At 54.3% G+C, this 17,158-nt stretch overlaps 1 protein-coding gene across 3 annotated transcripts in view; it reads left to right on the top strand.

The window, feature by feature from the left end:
• TRPV3 (transient receptor potential cation channel subfamily V member 3) overlaps nt 1-17,158 on the top strand; it is a 31,034-nt gene extending 13,876 nt beyond the window's left edge. Inside the window, exons 9-18 of one of the 3 annotated variants that reach the window (XM_051824511.3) lie at nt 1,552-1,728; nt 2,583-2,741; nt 3,586-3,687; nt 4,611-4,684; nt 7,608-7,773; nt 7,908-7,974; nt 9,188-9,462; nt 11,499-11,611; nt 13,266-13,345; nt 13,588-17,158. In XM_051824511.3, coding sequence (XP_051680471.1) covers nt 1,552-1,728; nt 2,583-2,741; nt 3,586-3,687; nt 4,611-4,684; nt 7,608-7,773; nt 7,908-7,974; nt 9,188-9,462; nt 11,499-11,611; nt 13,266-13,345; nt 13,588-13,682 — 1,308 coding nt within the window. In that variant the 3' untranslated portion in view covers nt 13,683-17,158. Of the gene's footprint in view, nt 1-1,551; nt 1,729-2,582; nt 2,742-3,585; nt 3,688-4,610; nt 4,685-7,607; nt 7,774-7,907; nt 7,975-9,187; nt 9,463-11,498; nt 11,612-13,265 lie in introns of all 3 variants that reach the window. The other 2 variants (XM_051824510.3, XM_089318410.1) reach the window with 2 other exon arrangements.

Genomic DNA, 17,158 nt, shown 5'->3' with positions numbered 1-17,158 from the left:
AAGACTGGGGCTGGCCCTGGGCTCAGATCTTGGTCATGGCTGGGGCGTGGCTTGATCTGAGATCAAGGTCGAGAACCAGGTTCTTCTTTTCAGAACACAGATCATGGGGTCATCCTACTCCGCAGTCCCTCTGTCTCCCAGCCCTTGGAGCAGACTGTGGCTCCTGGGAGGCTGTGGGAGGTGCAGGAGGATGATGACCATTGAGCAATTGTGCCAGCCTCAGGGCCCCGTCTCCAGGGTCAGCTGTCCTGAGGGCCGTGGGTCCTGTTCCAGTGATCAAGGCCAGGCCCCACAAAGGACCGCTTCATGCTCTTGTAGGGGGAGGAGGGGATGTAGAGGGCCTGCCACAGAGGGGACTTGTGTGCCTGCCTCCCCAAGCGCCTGCCTCCCCCGGGCTCACAGCTGGCTGGGAGCTTTGAGGCGAGCCAGAGTGTGGAATAGGTCAGTCGTCCTCCAAGGGCCTCTTCCCTGCATGCCGCTGTGGCACGTGCTGTCCCTGCCACCCCGGCCCAGGAGAGCCCCAGGCCCCCCTTGTTCTTCAGAGGACAATGTGCCCACCATGGCCCCTTCAGGGGAGGGGTGGGGGAGGCACCTGCACCCTTCTGGCCTTAGCTCTCTTGTGTTCAACATCATTTGGAAAACTTCTGGTTGCTGCCTCTGTGGCCGCTGTGCTGGGCGTGGAGGGCAGAGCAGTGCTGGAGACACAGATCCTGTCTTCGGGGCTGTTAGTGGCTGGGGAGCCGGGGAGGAGGCCGTTCTGCCCGGGCGGTGGAGGGAGGCTGTCATGTGACACGGGCTGGGAACCCCACTGGGCCGTGTGAGATCAGGACTCCGACACTGCCCTGTCCAACAAGTCCCTCGGCTTGGGTCTTGGGTTAGGGTCTCAGACAGCCCTGGTCCTCATCCCAGGGGGACCCAAGGCCCAGCTTTCAGGAAGGCGTGATGGGTGGAAGGATGGCTGGTTGGCTGGAGCCCCGTGGCACTCTCTGTTCAGCCTGCCCGGGCAGCTTTCCAGATCAGATTCTTGGGTCCCACCCTAGAGGTTTGGAGCTCCTTTGTTGGTAATGAGAGATTTCAAGAGAACCCCTGCTGACCCCATCAGGCAGCCAGTTTGAGGATTCTGGCCTGAACGTGGGTCATGCAGGCCTCTGTCCGTGCAGGCCGGGCTGCCGCAGCGTCACCTGTCTGGCCGGCATGCAGAGCCCCGGCTGGGGAGAGCTTGACTGACGGTGGGATGGCTTCTTCCCAAGGGCAGGCCCAAGAGCAATTGTTCCTAAAAATGGACAATTGCAGGATCTGTCCCTTACCTGGGGCCCCCGCTGGAGTGCCCTTTCCCGTGGCATGTGAAGGGGCCTCACTCGCTCTGAATCCGAGATCCACAGTCCCCACTGGGATGGACGGAGCCATTGGCTTTGGGCCCATTCCACGGACAAAGCCGGGGCCCCGGGGGAGGCGGCAGCCGGTGCAGAGGTGGGACTGAAACCGTCCTCGGTGGGCCCTCTTCCCCGGCAGCCCTGTTCTGCGCTGATGTTCCCCTCGTCCCGCCCCCAGATCCTGAAGTACATCCTGGGCCGCGAGATCAAGGAGAAGCCGCTCCGGGGCCTGTCCCGGAAGTTCACCGACTGGGCCTACGGGCCGGTGTCCTCCTCGCTCTATGACCTCACCAATGTGGACACCACGACGGACAACTCCGTGCTGGAAATCATTGTCTACAACACGAACATCGATGTGGGTCCCCGGCGCAGGCCTGGGAAGGGGGGGAAGCGAGGGCTGGACCCCAGGCCAGGGGTCAGAAGGTGTGGGGAAGACCCCCGGCTGCTAGCTTTATGACAGCTCTCGTCTCCCAGTCCTTGGCCTCGGTGACCAGAGCTGGGCACAGGAAGGGTGGGGCCCAGGGCAGATGCTAGGCTCAGGAGTTCCTGGTTGATCTTGGATTATAGACCCCAGTAGTGGGGGTTTCCTGGGCAGTCTCCCTGTGGGGTGGATGAGAAGGGGCTTCCTTGTCATTCTGGCCTAGGATCTTCTCTTCTTCCAAATCTGCTTCCAAGTGAGGGTCAGGGAGTACACAGCTGGAGCAATCAGGAGGCCTTCCCGGAGGAGGCTAGAGAGGGGAAGTCAGCGTAGCTGGAGGCGAGGAGGGAGGAGGGAGGAGCAACTCTTAGGGTGAAGTGGAGCAGCAGGTTGGGCCTGTGTGCTTTCTGTGTGCTTTGTATTTGACCAAGAATCGGGGTTCCCAGAGCCAACCTTGTGCAGGCTCTCCTGGCAGCCTTATTGGTGGGGTGGGCACTGTCCTCAGTATTATAGATGAGGAGACAGGCCCGAGAGGCTCAGGGGCTGCAGCCTCAGCCGCCACTGCGTCTCGCTGGGCCCCTCCTGTGTCACCTCCGCCTGCTGGCAGCCACTGGCTCCGTGGCATCGGGGAAGGAGCCTCAGGAGCCGGGACTCACCCTCCCAGCTTTTCCAGACAAACCAGTTCCTGCTGGATGGCGCTGCCATGGAGCTGCTCCTGCAGTTCCCCTTGGGGACGGCCCCTGGCTGTCTGCCTCATGCCTGCCCGTGGTGACAGTGGCTTCTACCCCCAGAACCGGCACGAGATGCTGACCCTGGAGCCCCTGCACACGCTGCTGCATATGAAGTGGAAGAAGTTCGCCAAGTACATGTTCTTCCTCTCCTTCTGCTTCTATTTCTTCTACAACATCACCCTGACCCTCGTGTCTTACTACCGTCCCCGGGAGGAGGAGGTGCGTGGGTCTGCGGCGGCGGGGGGGGGGGGGGGGGAGTGCTCAGAGCCAGAGGAGCTTAGAACCGCCCTCGGTGCAGATGGGGAAACCGAGGCCCAGAGTGGCCCAGAGCGGCCAAGAGCTTCCCCCCCCACCAAGTCTCGTTCCTTATGCTTGCAGGGCTGGGGAACGTCCCGCCCACCCACTCATTTTGTGGGGCCCTGCCAAGGCAACCACAGCTGGGACTCGAAATTCCACCTATTGCAGGCTAATTTTCAAGTTGCTGTTTGTGTGGCCCATGAGGTGAGCCATGTTATAAATATCCAGGTGGCCCTGGGCAGGAGAAAGGTGGCCACCCTTGCCTTAGAGTCTCCAGGGAACTGAGTATGGCCTCGGAGCTTGGTTGGGCTAAGCCCCGGGTGGACCCGTGGTTGGGGGGGTTGCACAATTGCTCAGGGCCTCTGTCTGAATCCAGGACTGAGTGGGCGTTTCTGCTGTGGGCATCACAGGGAGTGGGAGGGAGGGAGGTCGCATGGACAAGCTCCCCTGGTGCCCTGGGCCTTGGATTTCCGTCACCGGGCAGAGTTTCTGCCTTGTTTTAATTGTGCTGGGAGGTCGTGTTGAGTGTCTGGACACAGAGGGGTTAATACCATCGGGATTGCACTCCTCGCAGGGGAGTTCCGGGTTCCAACGGAGAGTGGGGAACACAGGGGCAGGGGGCTGGCACGCCTTCTCGCTCCTGCTACAGGGACTGGGTTTCATGCTGGCCTGGGGCCGGCTTGAGTGTTCGGCAGGTGTATGCGTCATGGTCCCTGCAGAGCTGGTGCCGATCCCCCCTTCACTGTCCCCTTCTTTCCCTCCCCAGGCCCTCCCGCACCCCTTGGCCTTGACACACAACATGGGGTGGCTGCAGCTCTTAGGGAGGATGTTCGTGCTTATCTGGGCCACGTGCATCTCTGTGAAAGAGGTGAGTGGGCCACTAAGCCCTTCCAGCCTGCCCTGTGAGGCCCGCAGAGGCACAGCAGGTCTGCTTCCATCCCTCCCTGCTCTGCCTTTACTCTAGGGGGCTCCAGGGCGTCCTCTTTCTAACTTGGGTTCTTATTACAATGTGGGAACAAATGAATAGGGCAGGCCTATCCTACCTTTTCATCCATCTGCCCCTCCATGCAGCTGCTCGGTGTCCACACTTCCCACACGGTCACCTGCCGTCTCTCATCAACCTAGCAGCTCATTCTCCCTTTCCAGTACTGCTCCTGCTTGCCTACCATCCCTCCTCCTTGATCCCAGCATCTCTCCATCTCTCCATGCACACATTCAGCCAACCAGCCGACCACCCAGTAGGCACATTCTGAACATCTTCTGTCCGTGGGGCCTGGCAGAGCTGATAGGATTGGAGGGAGTTTGCCATGTTGGAGTTTGCAGTCAGCTGGGGACACAGCATGGCCGCACACATCTAGACTCTAAGGCAGACTCTGAGAAGGGCCCACGGTTGGGTTTAGGCCCATTTTCGGAGGAAGGGAGATGACTTTTATCTGGGATCAGGAGGAGACAGGCAAGGCTTCCAGGCAGGGGTTAGGGTAGGGACTGTGGATAAGGTCATCGCAGGGTGGGTGTGGGGAATGGCATGGGCAAAGGCTCAGAGGCTGGAGAGCTAGGCTGTGTCTGGGGGATGGCAGGTAGCCGTAGTGATGGTCTAGCTGTGCAGGTCCTGGGCTGAAGACAGGGCCAGGGAGGGAGAGAGGTAAGATCAGGGTGGGGTCGTCTGTGTTCCCGCAGGCACAGGTCCCCTTCCGTGTCCCTCCCTGGGTCCTGGCTGGGCCTCACCCCTCCCCAGGGCCCCCAGCAGGGGGCACAATGAAGACACAGCTTTTCTTTCCTCCTTGGCCTTAGGGCATTGCCATCTTCCTGCTGAGACCCTCGGATCTGCAGTCCATCCTATCGGACGCCTGGTTTCATTTTGTCTTGTAAGTAGGGCTGCCCCCTTGGTCACCGGCTCACAGGTAGGGCCAGAGCCCCGTGTGGTAGCTGCTGTGCCTCTGTGGAGCAGGTGCCCTAGTGTGTCGCTGTTCCAGTCCTTGTGCCCTGGTCACACGGCCAGGACTTTGCTCGCTCCCTTCTAGAAAGAAAGGCGCGGGGACGCCTGTGGCGAGGGTCAGAAAGTCAGAGCTCAGCGCCTGCCGGCTGGCGGCAACCACAGGGCCTCACAAGGAGGCATAGCAGTCGGCGGTTTCAGGGCAGCCTCTGCTGGTGGCATGGCCAGTTGGGGGCAGCCAGGGTGGACCTTGGCAGGTGGGGACTTGAAGTTGCTGGGGAAATCCTCAAGTCTCAACTGCAGACACCGCTGAAGCTGCCAGAGTGGGGGTGTGAGTCACTCATGGTCACGGGAACGTCAGTGGTGCCCAATCCCCAGCCTCCTTGTCATCCTCACCCCACGCCAGTGCAGGGCTGTGGCCACAGGCGCCTGCCAGCAGCCGTCTGCATGAGGCCACGTGCGGCTGACATCAAAGGCTCGTGTGAGCGCATGGTGACTCAGCACCGCTGCCGTGGGGAAGCGGCGGGGGCAGGACAGGGCTGGGAGCTTGGGCTGCAGACTGTGGGCTCCAGCGCTCGGGGCCCTTGCTCAGGTTCCTCTTCTGAGCACTGGGGAGGCTGGGTCCACGGGCTGGGTCCGAGTCTTGGCCTGATGCTTACACATACCTATGTGTTTTATTAAGTGTGTTCCTGCCTTGAGCATGAGCGGAGTTCTTTACCCCATGAGCAGGCTGGGCCCCAGACAAGGCAGTGAGTGGGCAGGGCAGGTGCAACACTGCCCTCTATGCAAGGCTCATCTTTGAGGAAGTGGGAGGGTCCACTACCCAGAGACACATCCCCTTCCACAGCCCTGGGTTTTAGTCTGGACAAAAGGTCCCAGTGCACTGTCCTGCACTTCTGCTTCCTGTTTTTTGTGAGTGTGGAGGAAGAAGAAACATCTTCCTCATGTCAGTCCCGAATGCAGTCGATCCGCTAGGCCTTTGCTTCTCATTGCACCAGAAAAATATAATCTCCCCTGTGTCCTCCCCTGAGCTCAGTGTTTTACCATTGTGGAAACTTCCTGCTGTTAGAAGCAAGAAAGAACTTTTATCCAGATGTGTGCAAAAGCCAAAGGTGCATGCGCTGTTGAAGAAAATGCTTTGGTCTTGATTGTTTGGTATAAGAGCTCTGCAACCGTGGATTCGACCAACTGAAGATCGAAAATGTTCACAAAGAATTATGTCTGTACATGTGGACATTATTCCCTGAACAATGCAGCGTGACTGTTTACCTAGCATTCACCCTGTATTAAGTCTTAGAAGCAATCTGGAGGTGATTTAAAGTGCGTAGGCGGATGTGTGTAGGTTCCATGTAAAGACTGAGCCCTGTCATGTAAGAGACTTGCTACAACCTGCTGTCGTAGGGACTTCGGATTTTGGTATAGGGGGTGGTCCTGGAGCCCGTCCTCCTCAGATACCAAGAGACGACTACACTGTAAAAAATGTTTATTTATTTTTAAAATTTTTAATGATTTATTCAGTTGAAAGAGTTAGAGAGAGTTTGAGAGAGAGAGAGAGAGAGAGAAATATCTTTCATCTGCTTGTTCACTCCCCAAATGGCCACAATGGCTGAGGCTGGGTCAGGCTGAAGTCAGGAGCTTCTCCCACATGGGTGGCAGGGGCCCAGGCACTTGGGCCATCTTTCTCTGCTTTCCCAGGCACATTGGCAGGGAGCTGGATCAGAAGTAGAGCTGTTGGGACTTAACCGGCACTCACGGGATGCTGGCACTGCAGGCAGCAGCTTTACCTGCTGTGCCACAGTGCCAGCCCATTAAAAAATTTTAGTTATGGTTAAATACTCATAGTATAAGAGTTATCATTTTTAAGCACACACCTCCAATAAATACATTTGCACTGCTGTTCAGCCTGTCTCCAGAACTCTTTGCATCTTGCAAACCTCATGGTCTATACCCATGAAGCAGCAGCCCTGCTCCCCCGCCCCTCCTGCCCCCATCTCTGCGAGTCTGACCATCTTAGGTACCTCACAGAAGTGGACTCACATAGTTTTGTCTTCTTATGACTGGCTTATTTCCCTTAGCATATGCCATACTTTGTTTAAAGGATTAAAAAAAAATAAAGAGGGGCGGGTGTTTGGTGCAGTGATCATGTTGCCACGTGGCACCGAGGGCCTGGGTTTGAATCCCAGCTCCGCTTCCAGCTCCCTGCTAACGTGCACCCTGGGAGGCAGCAGGTGATGGCTCCAGTGCTGGGGTCCCCGCCACCTGTAGAGTCTGAGCCTCCCACTGAGCTTTGGCCTGGCCCAGTCCCTGATGTTGTAGGCATTTAGAAAGTGAACTAGCAGATGGAAGAGCTCTGTCTGCTTCTCTCTGCCATTCAAATAAATGAAAATAAAAATATAACAATTTCTGAAAGAAAAAAAAAGAGTGGTTGTTGGAGACTTTGCTGTGGCTGATTTTTAAGTGTGGATGTTGGCAGCTTCTGTCGTGGTTAAAAATGCAGCCTTCTGCTGTCTCATTGGTCTACCCCGGCAGCTACCACATCTATGTGGGAATCGGAAATCATGTGGGTGATTTAAGAACTCTCTGGCTTCCTGGGCTACACCCCAGAATCTCCTGGGAATTTGGGGCTCTTGATTTTTTTTTTTCGAAACATCTGTGTCAGCTGCTACCAGCCCACCACAGACCCCCAACTCCCATCTGGTGGTGGTGTTGGTGAGGCTGGACTTGACATGGTAGAGTGGGTCTCTCAGGGTGATGGCTCAGGGGGTTGAAGGGAGGCCTGGGGGTTGGGACGACGTCTCTGCCCTGCTGTGGAGGAGGATTAAGTAAAGCCCTTGTCTCCTGTGTCTCCTGAACAGTTTTGTCCAAGCTGTGCTTGTGATACTGTCTGTCTTCTTGTACTTGTTTGCCTACAAAGAGTACCTCGCCTGCCTCGTGCTGGCCATGGCCCTGGGCTGGGCGAACATGCTGTACTACACGCGGGGGTTCCAGTCCATGGGCATGTACAGCGTCATGATCCAGAAGGTGCGTTCGTGCTGCTGGGCCCCCAGAAGCCTGGGCGAGGCGGGAGGGAGGACGGCCCGAGTGCCGGCTCGGTGAGGGCAGGAGGAAGCAGGCGAGCGCGAGGCTTACGCTGGAATTTTGTCTGTTTTTCGTAGGTCATTTTGCACGATGTCCTCAAGTTCTTGTTCGTATATATCGTGTTCTTACTTGGATTTGGAGTAGGTAATTGACTTGCAGTAATTGTAATTCCCACTCACGGGAAAACACTTTTTGGAAGTTGGAATGACCAGAGCACGCAGTAGCCTTAGCAACGATTCCATCCCCTGCCCCCCCACTGGCCTAGCATTTTCCATGCATTGCCTCTTACTCTCTCAACAACTTGGTCCAGTGGTGGTCATCATCCCGGTCACAAAGTAACCGAGGCATGAAGGCTGAGGCCTGTCACTGTCCCCTTCCACACCCTCCACACCCTCCACATCGCTCCCCTGCTTTCACAGCCCTGAGCAACCTGAGAAAGCCTCGGCAGGTGCTTTTGGCCCCGTTATGCAGATGGGGAGACTAAGGTGGACAGAAATTTGATTGATGGTCTTTGCAAAGAAGGAGCAAGCAGTGCACTGCAGCCACTTCGTTTGGCCTTCGGATCTTGCTACCCCCACGCTTTGCCTCACGGAACTCCGCGAGAGCCTCTGACCTGCTGAGGAGCAGGAATGTGGAGCCCCCTTTTAAAACCTCTCCATTTATAACCGAGAGGACAGCACAACCTGATTTTACTCCTAACTTCTGCATGGACAGATGGGACTTTTGTCCCATACCACTTTTCCCACCCCAACCCCCTTTCCTTCAGTGATCACTGGCGTTCGAAATTCAGCGGTCTACGGCCTTTTCTGAGTCGAAATTTGTTTACTTATTTGCTTCTTCAGCTGATCATTTATTCACCCACCCATTCTTTCATTAATTTGTCCATCCACCCATTGGTCCATCCACCCATTGGGCCATCCACCCATTGGTCCATCCGTCTATCCCTCCAGCCAGCAATGAACCGTTGCTGTGCTGTGTTAGAAAGAAGAGGAAAGTGAGGTCTTGCTAAAGGAGAACTCAGGGCAGAGCAGTGAGAGGAGACTCAGGGCCTCCCACAGTCTTGGGGGAGGTGCCCCCTGCAGGAATCCAGGAGTTCCAAGATGAACTAGGGATCAGGGACAGCACACACTGGTTATAATTAGCAATTCTGCTAGGCTGTGAATGGCCAAGGGCCAAACTGTGGGGTGGAGGGTGGAGGGGGCTTTGTTAGGTGGGTTGGCTTTCTGCAGGAGGGCGGGGCACCTGAGGCTGGAGATGGAGAGCAGGCAGCGGCGGGCCCGCAGGTGGGCGCATGCGCACGAGCTCTGCGGCAGCTAGCCAGGCTGAGCGGCTCACGGGAGCCGTCCTGTCGTCCCAGCGCTGGCGTCGCTGATTGAGAAGTGCTCCGAGGGCAACGCGGAGTGCAGCTCCTACGGCAGCTTCGGGGACGCGGTGTTGGAGCTCTTCAAGCTCACCATCGGCCTGGGCGACCTGAACATCCAGCAGAACTCCAAGTACCCCATCCTGTTTCTGTTCCTGCTCATCACCTACGTCATCTTCACCTTCGTCCTCCTCCTCAACATGCTCATCGCCCTCATGGGCGAGACCGTGGAGAATGTGTCCAAGGAGAGCGAGCGCATCTGGCGCCTGCAGGTGAGCAGAGGGCCCAGCGTGGGAGCCCTCAGGGGGACGCGGCGCAGCACCCAGGCACTGCCGGCCGCCGGCACCAGTCGGGGTGGGGCAGGGCTGTGAATCTGCTTAAGCTCCCCTGTGATTGGCCAGATCTCAGAAAGCCCTGCCCTAGGATCTTTGAGGAAGGGTCCAGGAGGTGTGGCTGAACAGCATCATGGATGAGGAGGACTCTGGCTCGTGGGGGTGGCCCGCTCAGAGTCAGCCTTGTGAATGGTGGGTGTCGAAGGGCGACCGTGGGTGTATTTTTTTTTTTTTTTTGACAGGCAGAGTTAGAGAGTGAGAGAGACAGAGAGACAGAGAGAAAGGTCTTCCTTCCGTTGGTTCACCCGCCAAATGGCTACTATGGCTGGAGCTGCGCTGATCCGATGGCAGGAGCCAGGTGCCTCCTCCTGGTCTCCCATGGGGTGCAGGGCCCAAGCACTTGGGCCATCCTCCACTGCACTCCCAGGCCACAGCAGAGAGTTGGACTGGAAGAGGAGCAACCGGGACAGAATCCGGTGCCCCTACCGGGACTAGAACCTGGTGTGCCGGTGCGGCAAGGTGGAGGATTAGCCACATGAGCCGTGGTGCCGGCCAGGGTGTATTAAGAGGAGTGCAGGATCTGGGTTAGTGGAGGTGATGGTGCCGTTCTACTCCTCACACACCAGGGATGCCAACCCACAGGATGGGGCCAGAGGCAGTGACCAGATTTGAGTGGACTGGCTACTGCCTTGGAGGTTGCTGGAAACTGGGGTGGGAGAAGGTGAGAGTTTCTGTAAATGTTTACTGAGCTGCCTGTGAGAGAGGGAATATCTCTCCTCAGGGGCCCCAGAAGGCAGAACCAAGGTACACGGCAGAACCAAGATACACAGCAGAACTGCAGGGAGAGAAACTTTTTTTAAAAAAATATTTTTTTGAAAGGCAGGGGTATACAGACAGACAGACAGACACACACACACACACACACAGAATCTTCTGTCCACTGGTTCATTCCCCAAATGGCCACAACAGCCGGAGCTGGCCCAGGCCAAAGCCAGAAGCCTGGAACTCCCTCCAGGTCTCCCATGTGGCTGGCAGGGGCACAAACACCTGGGCTAGCTGCTGCTGCTTCCCCAGGTGCATTCGCAGGAAGCTGGATCAGAAGTGGAGCAGCCTGGATTTGAACCAGTGCTCATATGGGATGCTGGGGTTGCAGGTGGCAGCTTAACCCACTGAGCCACGACACTGGCCCTGAGAAAAGTTTTGATTGACACAAAAAAAGTGTCTACTTATGGGCCGGCGCCGTGGCTCAATAGGCTAATCCTCTGCCTGCAGTGCCAGCACACCGGGTTCTAGTCCCGGTTGGGGCGCCGGATTCTGTCCTGGTTGCCCCTCTTCCAGTCCAACTCTCTGCTGTGGCCTGGGAGTGCAGTGGAGGATGGCCCAAGTGCTTGGGCCCTGCACCCGCATGGGAGACCAGGAGAAGCACCTGGCTCCTGGCTTCGGATCAGTGCAGTGTGCTGGCCGCAGCGGCCATTGTGGGGTGAACCAATGGAAAAAAGAAAGACCTTTCTCTCTGTCTCTCTCTCACTGTCCACTCTGCCTGTCAAAAAAAAAAAAAAAAGTGTCTACTTATGAAGACAGCTAAATTAGATTGTGGATAATGCTCGGGAGAGATTGGATAAGTTTTTCCCAGGAAGATTGCCAGTGGCTTCCCAGACTGGGAGGGCAGTGGGACTCCATCATGTCTCAGCTTTCCTCTGTGTTGGGATTCCAGGATGTGGACGTCTTCAGTTAGGAGAGGCCTGAACTTCCAGAGATATCACATGGTGCTCCAAGCTCTTTGATTGTCTTTCCCAAGTGTTCTGCTTTTTCATCTTTGCATCCTTGGGATTAGTGGAGTCCTCAGGATCTAGGCACTGAGCATGTAGCGGGGATGCCGTGTGTGTGTACCTGTTTGCATGTGCATGCAGCAGCCATGGAGCTGCGCTCCCGGGGCTGGCTCCGAGCAACCTGCTGAGGCTTGCTTATGTCCCCAGAGAGCCAGGACGATCTTGGAGTTTGAGAAGATGTTGCCGGAATGGCTGAGAAGCAGATTCCGCATGGGGGAGCTGTGTAAAGTGGCCGAGGAAGACTTCCGACTGTGTTTGCGGTAACTGAGGGAGAGGGCCCTTCCGTGGGGGCTTTTTGGGGGTGGATGGAGGTGGATGAACCAGTGTGACCAAAATATCAGGGAAATGGTGCTGCCCCTCGATTGCTGTAACCAAGGCCGTTGTCTCTTGGGCCTTCTCAGAGGACGGACTCAACTCTTGTGGCATCGTGAGCTCAGGGTGAGCTTCAGAAAGAGGGAGGGGACTGCCCGCTCTGCTTTCACCCCCTGTCCCTTTGAAGGTGCCTTAACAGCCTCTCCCTGGCCAGGGTTGGGCTTAGAAAAGATTTACCAGCCTGACCTTTGTTCTTTTGTCCACCCTCCATGGGTTCATGTGACAGCAGAGGGAATGGGGCACTACTTTAGTATTGGCAAGTAGAAGTGAGATAGTCACTTTTCTTTTTTAAAGATTTATTTTCTTTATTTCAAAGGCAGAGTGATGGTGGGGGAGGGGGAGAAGAGAGGGAGGGAGGGAGAGAGAGGTCTTCCATCTACTTTTTCACTCCCCAGATGGCCTCAATGGCTGGGGCTGGGCCAGGATGAAGCGAGGAGCCCAGGACATCTTCTATGGACAAATCCACACTTTTTGGATTTTTGTAAAGTCCCCCCAAATCCCATGATGAGCCCACCTTTTCTGATAAGTCTGTCTGTTCTCACCCTTTCCTAACTGCCTGACCCTACAGACTTCCATTTTTGCATATAACTGTACTTCCTTAAATTACTTCTCTGAGGCCAGCATGCTGGCATTGTGGCAGGTTAGACTGCCCCTTGGAATGCTGGCATCCAACATGGGATGCAGTTTTAAGCCCTGGCTGCTCCATTTCTAATCCAGCTCCTTGTTAATGTGCCTGGGAGGGAAGTGGAAGATGGCCCAAGTGCTTGGGCCCCTGCAACCATGTGGGAGACCAGGATAGAGTTCCTGGCTCCTGGCTTCAGTCTGGCCCTGACCTGGTTGTTACAACCATTTCCAAATGGATCAGTGGATAGAAGATCTTTCTCTCCTTCTGCCTCACCCTGTTGTTTTGCCTTTCAAATAAATAAATAAATGAAACTTAAGCAATAAATTACTTCTCTAATTGAAGTTCTCCCTCTTGGAAGCCACCGTTGCTGACCATCATCTTTGCATTAACAGATATTTCTGATTTTGAGGGAACATCACTCCAGAGATGTTCTCTGAATGTGAGCTGAGGTCAGACCCACTCCAGCTGTCACTCAACACCTCAGGCACTGCCCACTCCCATTACGACATGAACCCTAACCACCTTCTCTTAAAGTGTCTCTAACCCTAGCTAAACTTCCACACTTTCAACCCTCACACTTTCTTAGCTTTCCCTCCCTCCAGGCCGACACCCTCTCACCAATCAGGCACAGCTGTGATGTCGGAAGATGCACCCTTTGTCTTAGCACCTTATAGGATTCTTGGGTCCTGCACCCTGGTAGGAGAATGGATCCTTGAGGCCTGGGAAAATGGGGCTCCAGGCAGGTTTCAAACACTAACAGCGCTGCTGTGTCCATGGGGAGCATGCAGGGGTCCTGGTCCCCAGGATGGACAGAAAGAGAGCTGTTTAGAGATGAGGATATTCCAAATGCTCCTCCACTTGTTTGTGTTTGATGAGATGTGGTTGCCACATAGCAAAAATAATGGTTATACTTGCAGGATCAATGAGGTGAAGTGGACCGAATGGAAAACACACGTCTCCTTCCTGAAAGAAGACCCGGGACCCATAAAACGGACAGGTAACTGTTGCTGCAAGGCACTGTGGGATCTGGTCCTGTCTGACTGTGTGACCTTGGGGCCAATCAAGTTTGAGGACCACGACTTTTCTCCATCTGTGAAACAAGGGTCTCTTCCAGCTTGGATGCTTTATAACTTCAGTTGGAACAACTTCTAAAAAAGCAGGTGTTGCCCCCAAGACATCAGACATGGCACACAGAATGATATGTTTCTAAAAACAGTTTTATTATTATTTTTAAAGCAGACTTAAACAAGATTCAAGATTCGTCCAGGAGCAACAGCAAAACCACCCTCAATGCATTTGAAGAAATGGAAGAATTCCCGGAAACTTCAGTGTAGATGCAAACCCAGGGCTGTCTGATGCTGCAGGCTGAGACTCTGTGCTGAGGGGCTTTGCAGGGCGCTGGGCCTGGCTCTGCCAGCCCAGGAGCAGCAAGCCCCCACCCCCCCCAATGCTGAGTGCCACTGGACTGAGGGGCACTTGCCAGTTGAAACGCCCTGGGATTTGCTAGTTGGCAGAGTTTGTGTGCACCCATGGCCAGTGGCCCCGAAAATGGGAGTGTCCTGAAGTCATGGGTGAAGTCCCTGATTTCACAAACTGCTGGTCAGCAGACGGGGGTGGGGTGGGGTGGTGCCGAGTCTTCCTGCTGCCAGTGTCTCCCAAGATCACAGATCCCAGCCCCCACACCTCACGGACATCCTCACCACGCCCGAATGCGTGGGAGACTTTTGATCTTGTCCCAGGATGTGCAGGGCTCTGAGCTGAGCCACATATCCTGAGGGAGGAGGGGAGCGAGTTCTGGAAATGTCCTTCCGGAACCTTCAGAAAACAGGAAACCACCCTTGGAAAGAAACCCAGGGCTTAGACCGAGGGAGATTTTTAGTAGCGTGATGAACACAGGAGTTTTATTTTCAATAGAGACAAGACATTTCAGTTTTTGAATGAAAATTACTTTAGATGAAGGATGTGATTTTTAAAAAGCTGAGAAGTAGATTTTGGGCTTGTTGTGTTAGATAATTGGCCTCAGGGTAGCCGGGCAAGGACAAAAGGCTTTTCTTCACACACACAGAAGTTCACTTGGACTGGCTGGGTGGGTCCTTTCCCCGGGGGCTGGGATCTGGGTGAAAGGGCTTGGCTCCTATCCTGGCCCCTTCTCGTCCTGGCGCAAGGCATGGAGCTGGGATCACGGCTCCATCTGAAACGAAAGTAGCAGCTGCTCTGTTCCTACGCCCTTGACTTTGAGAGGTTATGAGTGTCTGTCTTTGGGGGAAATTTAACAAAATACCTGAAATGCTTTGGCATTAAATATCTTTGTTAACTGTGAATTCTGAGGCTGATGGGGAAGGCTTGTGAACGAGGAACGTTTGCCAAGACTTGGAGCTTATTTTTAGATCTTCACCCTCTGATGTGCTGCCCCTGCAATTACTCAGAGTCAGTTTGGGGGCAGGGGTGAGGCGGAGATTGGCGAAATCTTCTAGGTGACCAGAGCTTAAGCAAACACAAATCCACTCTGCCTCTGTTATCTGGGGAAAGGGTTCCTGGGGGGAGTTTGTGAAGTGAAATTATAAAGATAGTTACCATGAGTTAATTTTAATTTTAATTGTATTTTAAAAATTAATTTTGTTTAAGAGGCTGAGAGGTGTACATAGACAGAGCTCCCACCTGCTGGTTCATTCCTCAAATGCCTGCACAGTGGCCCCAGGCTGGGGCTGAAGCCAGGAGTCAAGAACTCAATCCAGGTTTCCCACACGGGTGGCAGGGACCCAGTCACTTGAGCCAGCACCACGGCCTCCAGGGTGTGCATGAGCAGGGAGCTCGAATCAGGAGTGGAGCCGGGAATCAAACCCAGGTACTTCAATGTAGGATGTGAGTTTCTTAACTGCTAGGCCAAATGCCTGTCCCTTAATTCTAAACGGCACAAGAGTTCATTTGGCTTTCAGACAACTTGGCAATTTCCTTTTTAATCTGACTTGAGGCAAACCGAGTCCTGGTCGAGCCATGGGCCAGTGTCTGCACCCCTGCACCCCCACTGCTTTGGGTGTCAGCTTAGCTAGATGGATAGAGACTTGGCCTCTGTGCCCCGATGGCTGGGTTGGGGAGAAGGGGGAGGGGAAGAAGATGCAGCATTGAGAACTCCACCACCTGGCAGCCCTCACACTCCCAGCCAAGCTGTGGCGTCAACAGGTGTGCTAAGCCAGGGGCATGCAGCCAAGCTCAGGTGTGGGGTAGGTGGCTCTGGGTATGAGTCTCTGGAGAAGAGATTTGAGGGGCTGTCATGGGGGCAGAATGTGTGCCTGGTGTGCAGAACTAGCAAAAGAATTAGAGAAAGATGTTGGCTCAGTTCAGTCCAGCAACAACTTCAGATATTGGAGATATTTAAACAGAAGAAGTTTGAGCAGTCATTAGGGACGTTGTTGAAGATAGTAACTGAGTGAACATCGAGTTTCCTTTCAGTGTGGAGTTTCTACAACCCAGCCCTCCACAGACGCAGTCACCTCCTTGCTTTTATACTGAGCAGGCGCTCTGGTTTGAAGGGCAGCCACTTGGACCCATGGTGCCATGCGCTACACTGTGGAGCTGGGAACTCCAGAACTGCTTTGCATAGGATAGTAATAGCTAAATCTATGTGGTTCCCTGTTTCCCACTTGGACAGGTATTGGGGATGTTTGGCAAATGGAAATCAGTAACTGGGCCTCTGTCTTCTCATATGTGACAGAGAGCTGCTCTCTGTGGATCTGTGTGGAATGTGTTGGTAAGATCACTTTCTGTGTTGGGTGTTCCATGGCATCCCCCAAAGGCTTTCAGCCTAGAAGGTCTGAACCTAGGCAGGTTTCCCAAGGCAAAGGGAAGCAATGGGCTTGAAAGCACCCAAGTCAAAAGGACCCCATTTTTTACACCTGGAGACTAAACTGACTGGAACGTGTGCTTGTTCAGAGTCATGCGGGAAGTTCTACCAGAGCTGTTGAAGCCGGAATATCCCAGTTCCTGGACCATGGATTGCCCGTGCACCAGTTTTGTTTTTAAAGCACACGTATTCAGGACGTTTGAGTCTAGCTATGTGGTCAGCAAATGTCAGGGACTAGGACTTTGTGTCAGATGGCTCATTTGGCAGGCAACACTGTGCCCGTGATCGCGCTGGCTGGTCTAAAAGTCAAGTGTACACACACACTCTGAGCCCATGGGCCTCTCAGGACATGGTGACATGTGATGATTTGCATTTCAGAAAGTTAAGGGGAAGGTGTTTTCCAGGGATGGGATCGCCCATGCTCAGACTGTGGGTTTTGCTGCAATTGTTCTTCCAGCTAAACCTCTCCTCAGAAAGAATTCATTATTCTGGACATGATGTGATGGATCTATTTGAACAAAAAGGGTGCTGCTTTCCTCGCTGGGGTATGGGAGAAGTTGTGCGAGGTTGTACTGTGAACTCACTGAGCTCTTGGCAGGCCCCTGCCTGAGAGAGCCCAGTGTTGCTGACATTCCTTTCCTTCCTCAAGTCCTGGGGAGCTGTGTCCTGTTGCTCTGGGCGGGGCCCGGGTAGATGGGGCGTCCCCTGAGCCTGTAAGCCATACTTGACCGCTGCACTGATTTACATGTTGTTTTATAAACTGTGATCTTGATTCCAAACACAGCATTGTCACCCCTTCTCACTGAACATGCCTGATCTTTGTAAACTGTAATTTACATCCTTGTTCTTAGTGCTGTGTGTGTGAAACTCTATGTTCAAGAAAGAAATCATACGAAGAGCAAGAACATTTTACTCCATGGAAGAAATGCTTTTTTTTTCTTTTTGGTTTGTAATAAATATTTATTTTGC

Source organism: Oryctolagus cuniculus, chromosome 17 (genome assembly GCF_051225735.1).
Source record: "Oryctolagus cuniculus isolate XC-2025 breed Fujian yellow rabbit chromosome 17, ASM5122573v1, whole genome shotgun sequence".
NCBI classification, from domain to species: Eukaryota; Metazoa; Chordata; class Mammalia; order Lagomorpha; family Leporidae; genus Oryctolagus; species Oryctolagus cuniculus.
The sequence above is the reverse complement of the archived record's forward strand: the minus strand, read 5'-3'. Positions and strand labels throughout refer to the sequence as shown.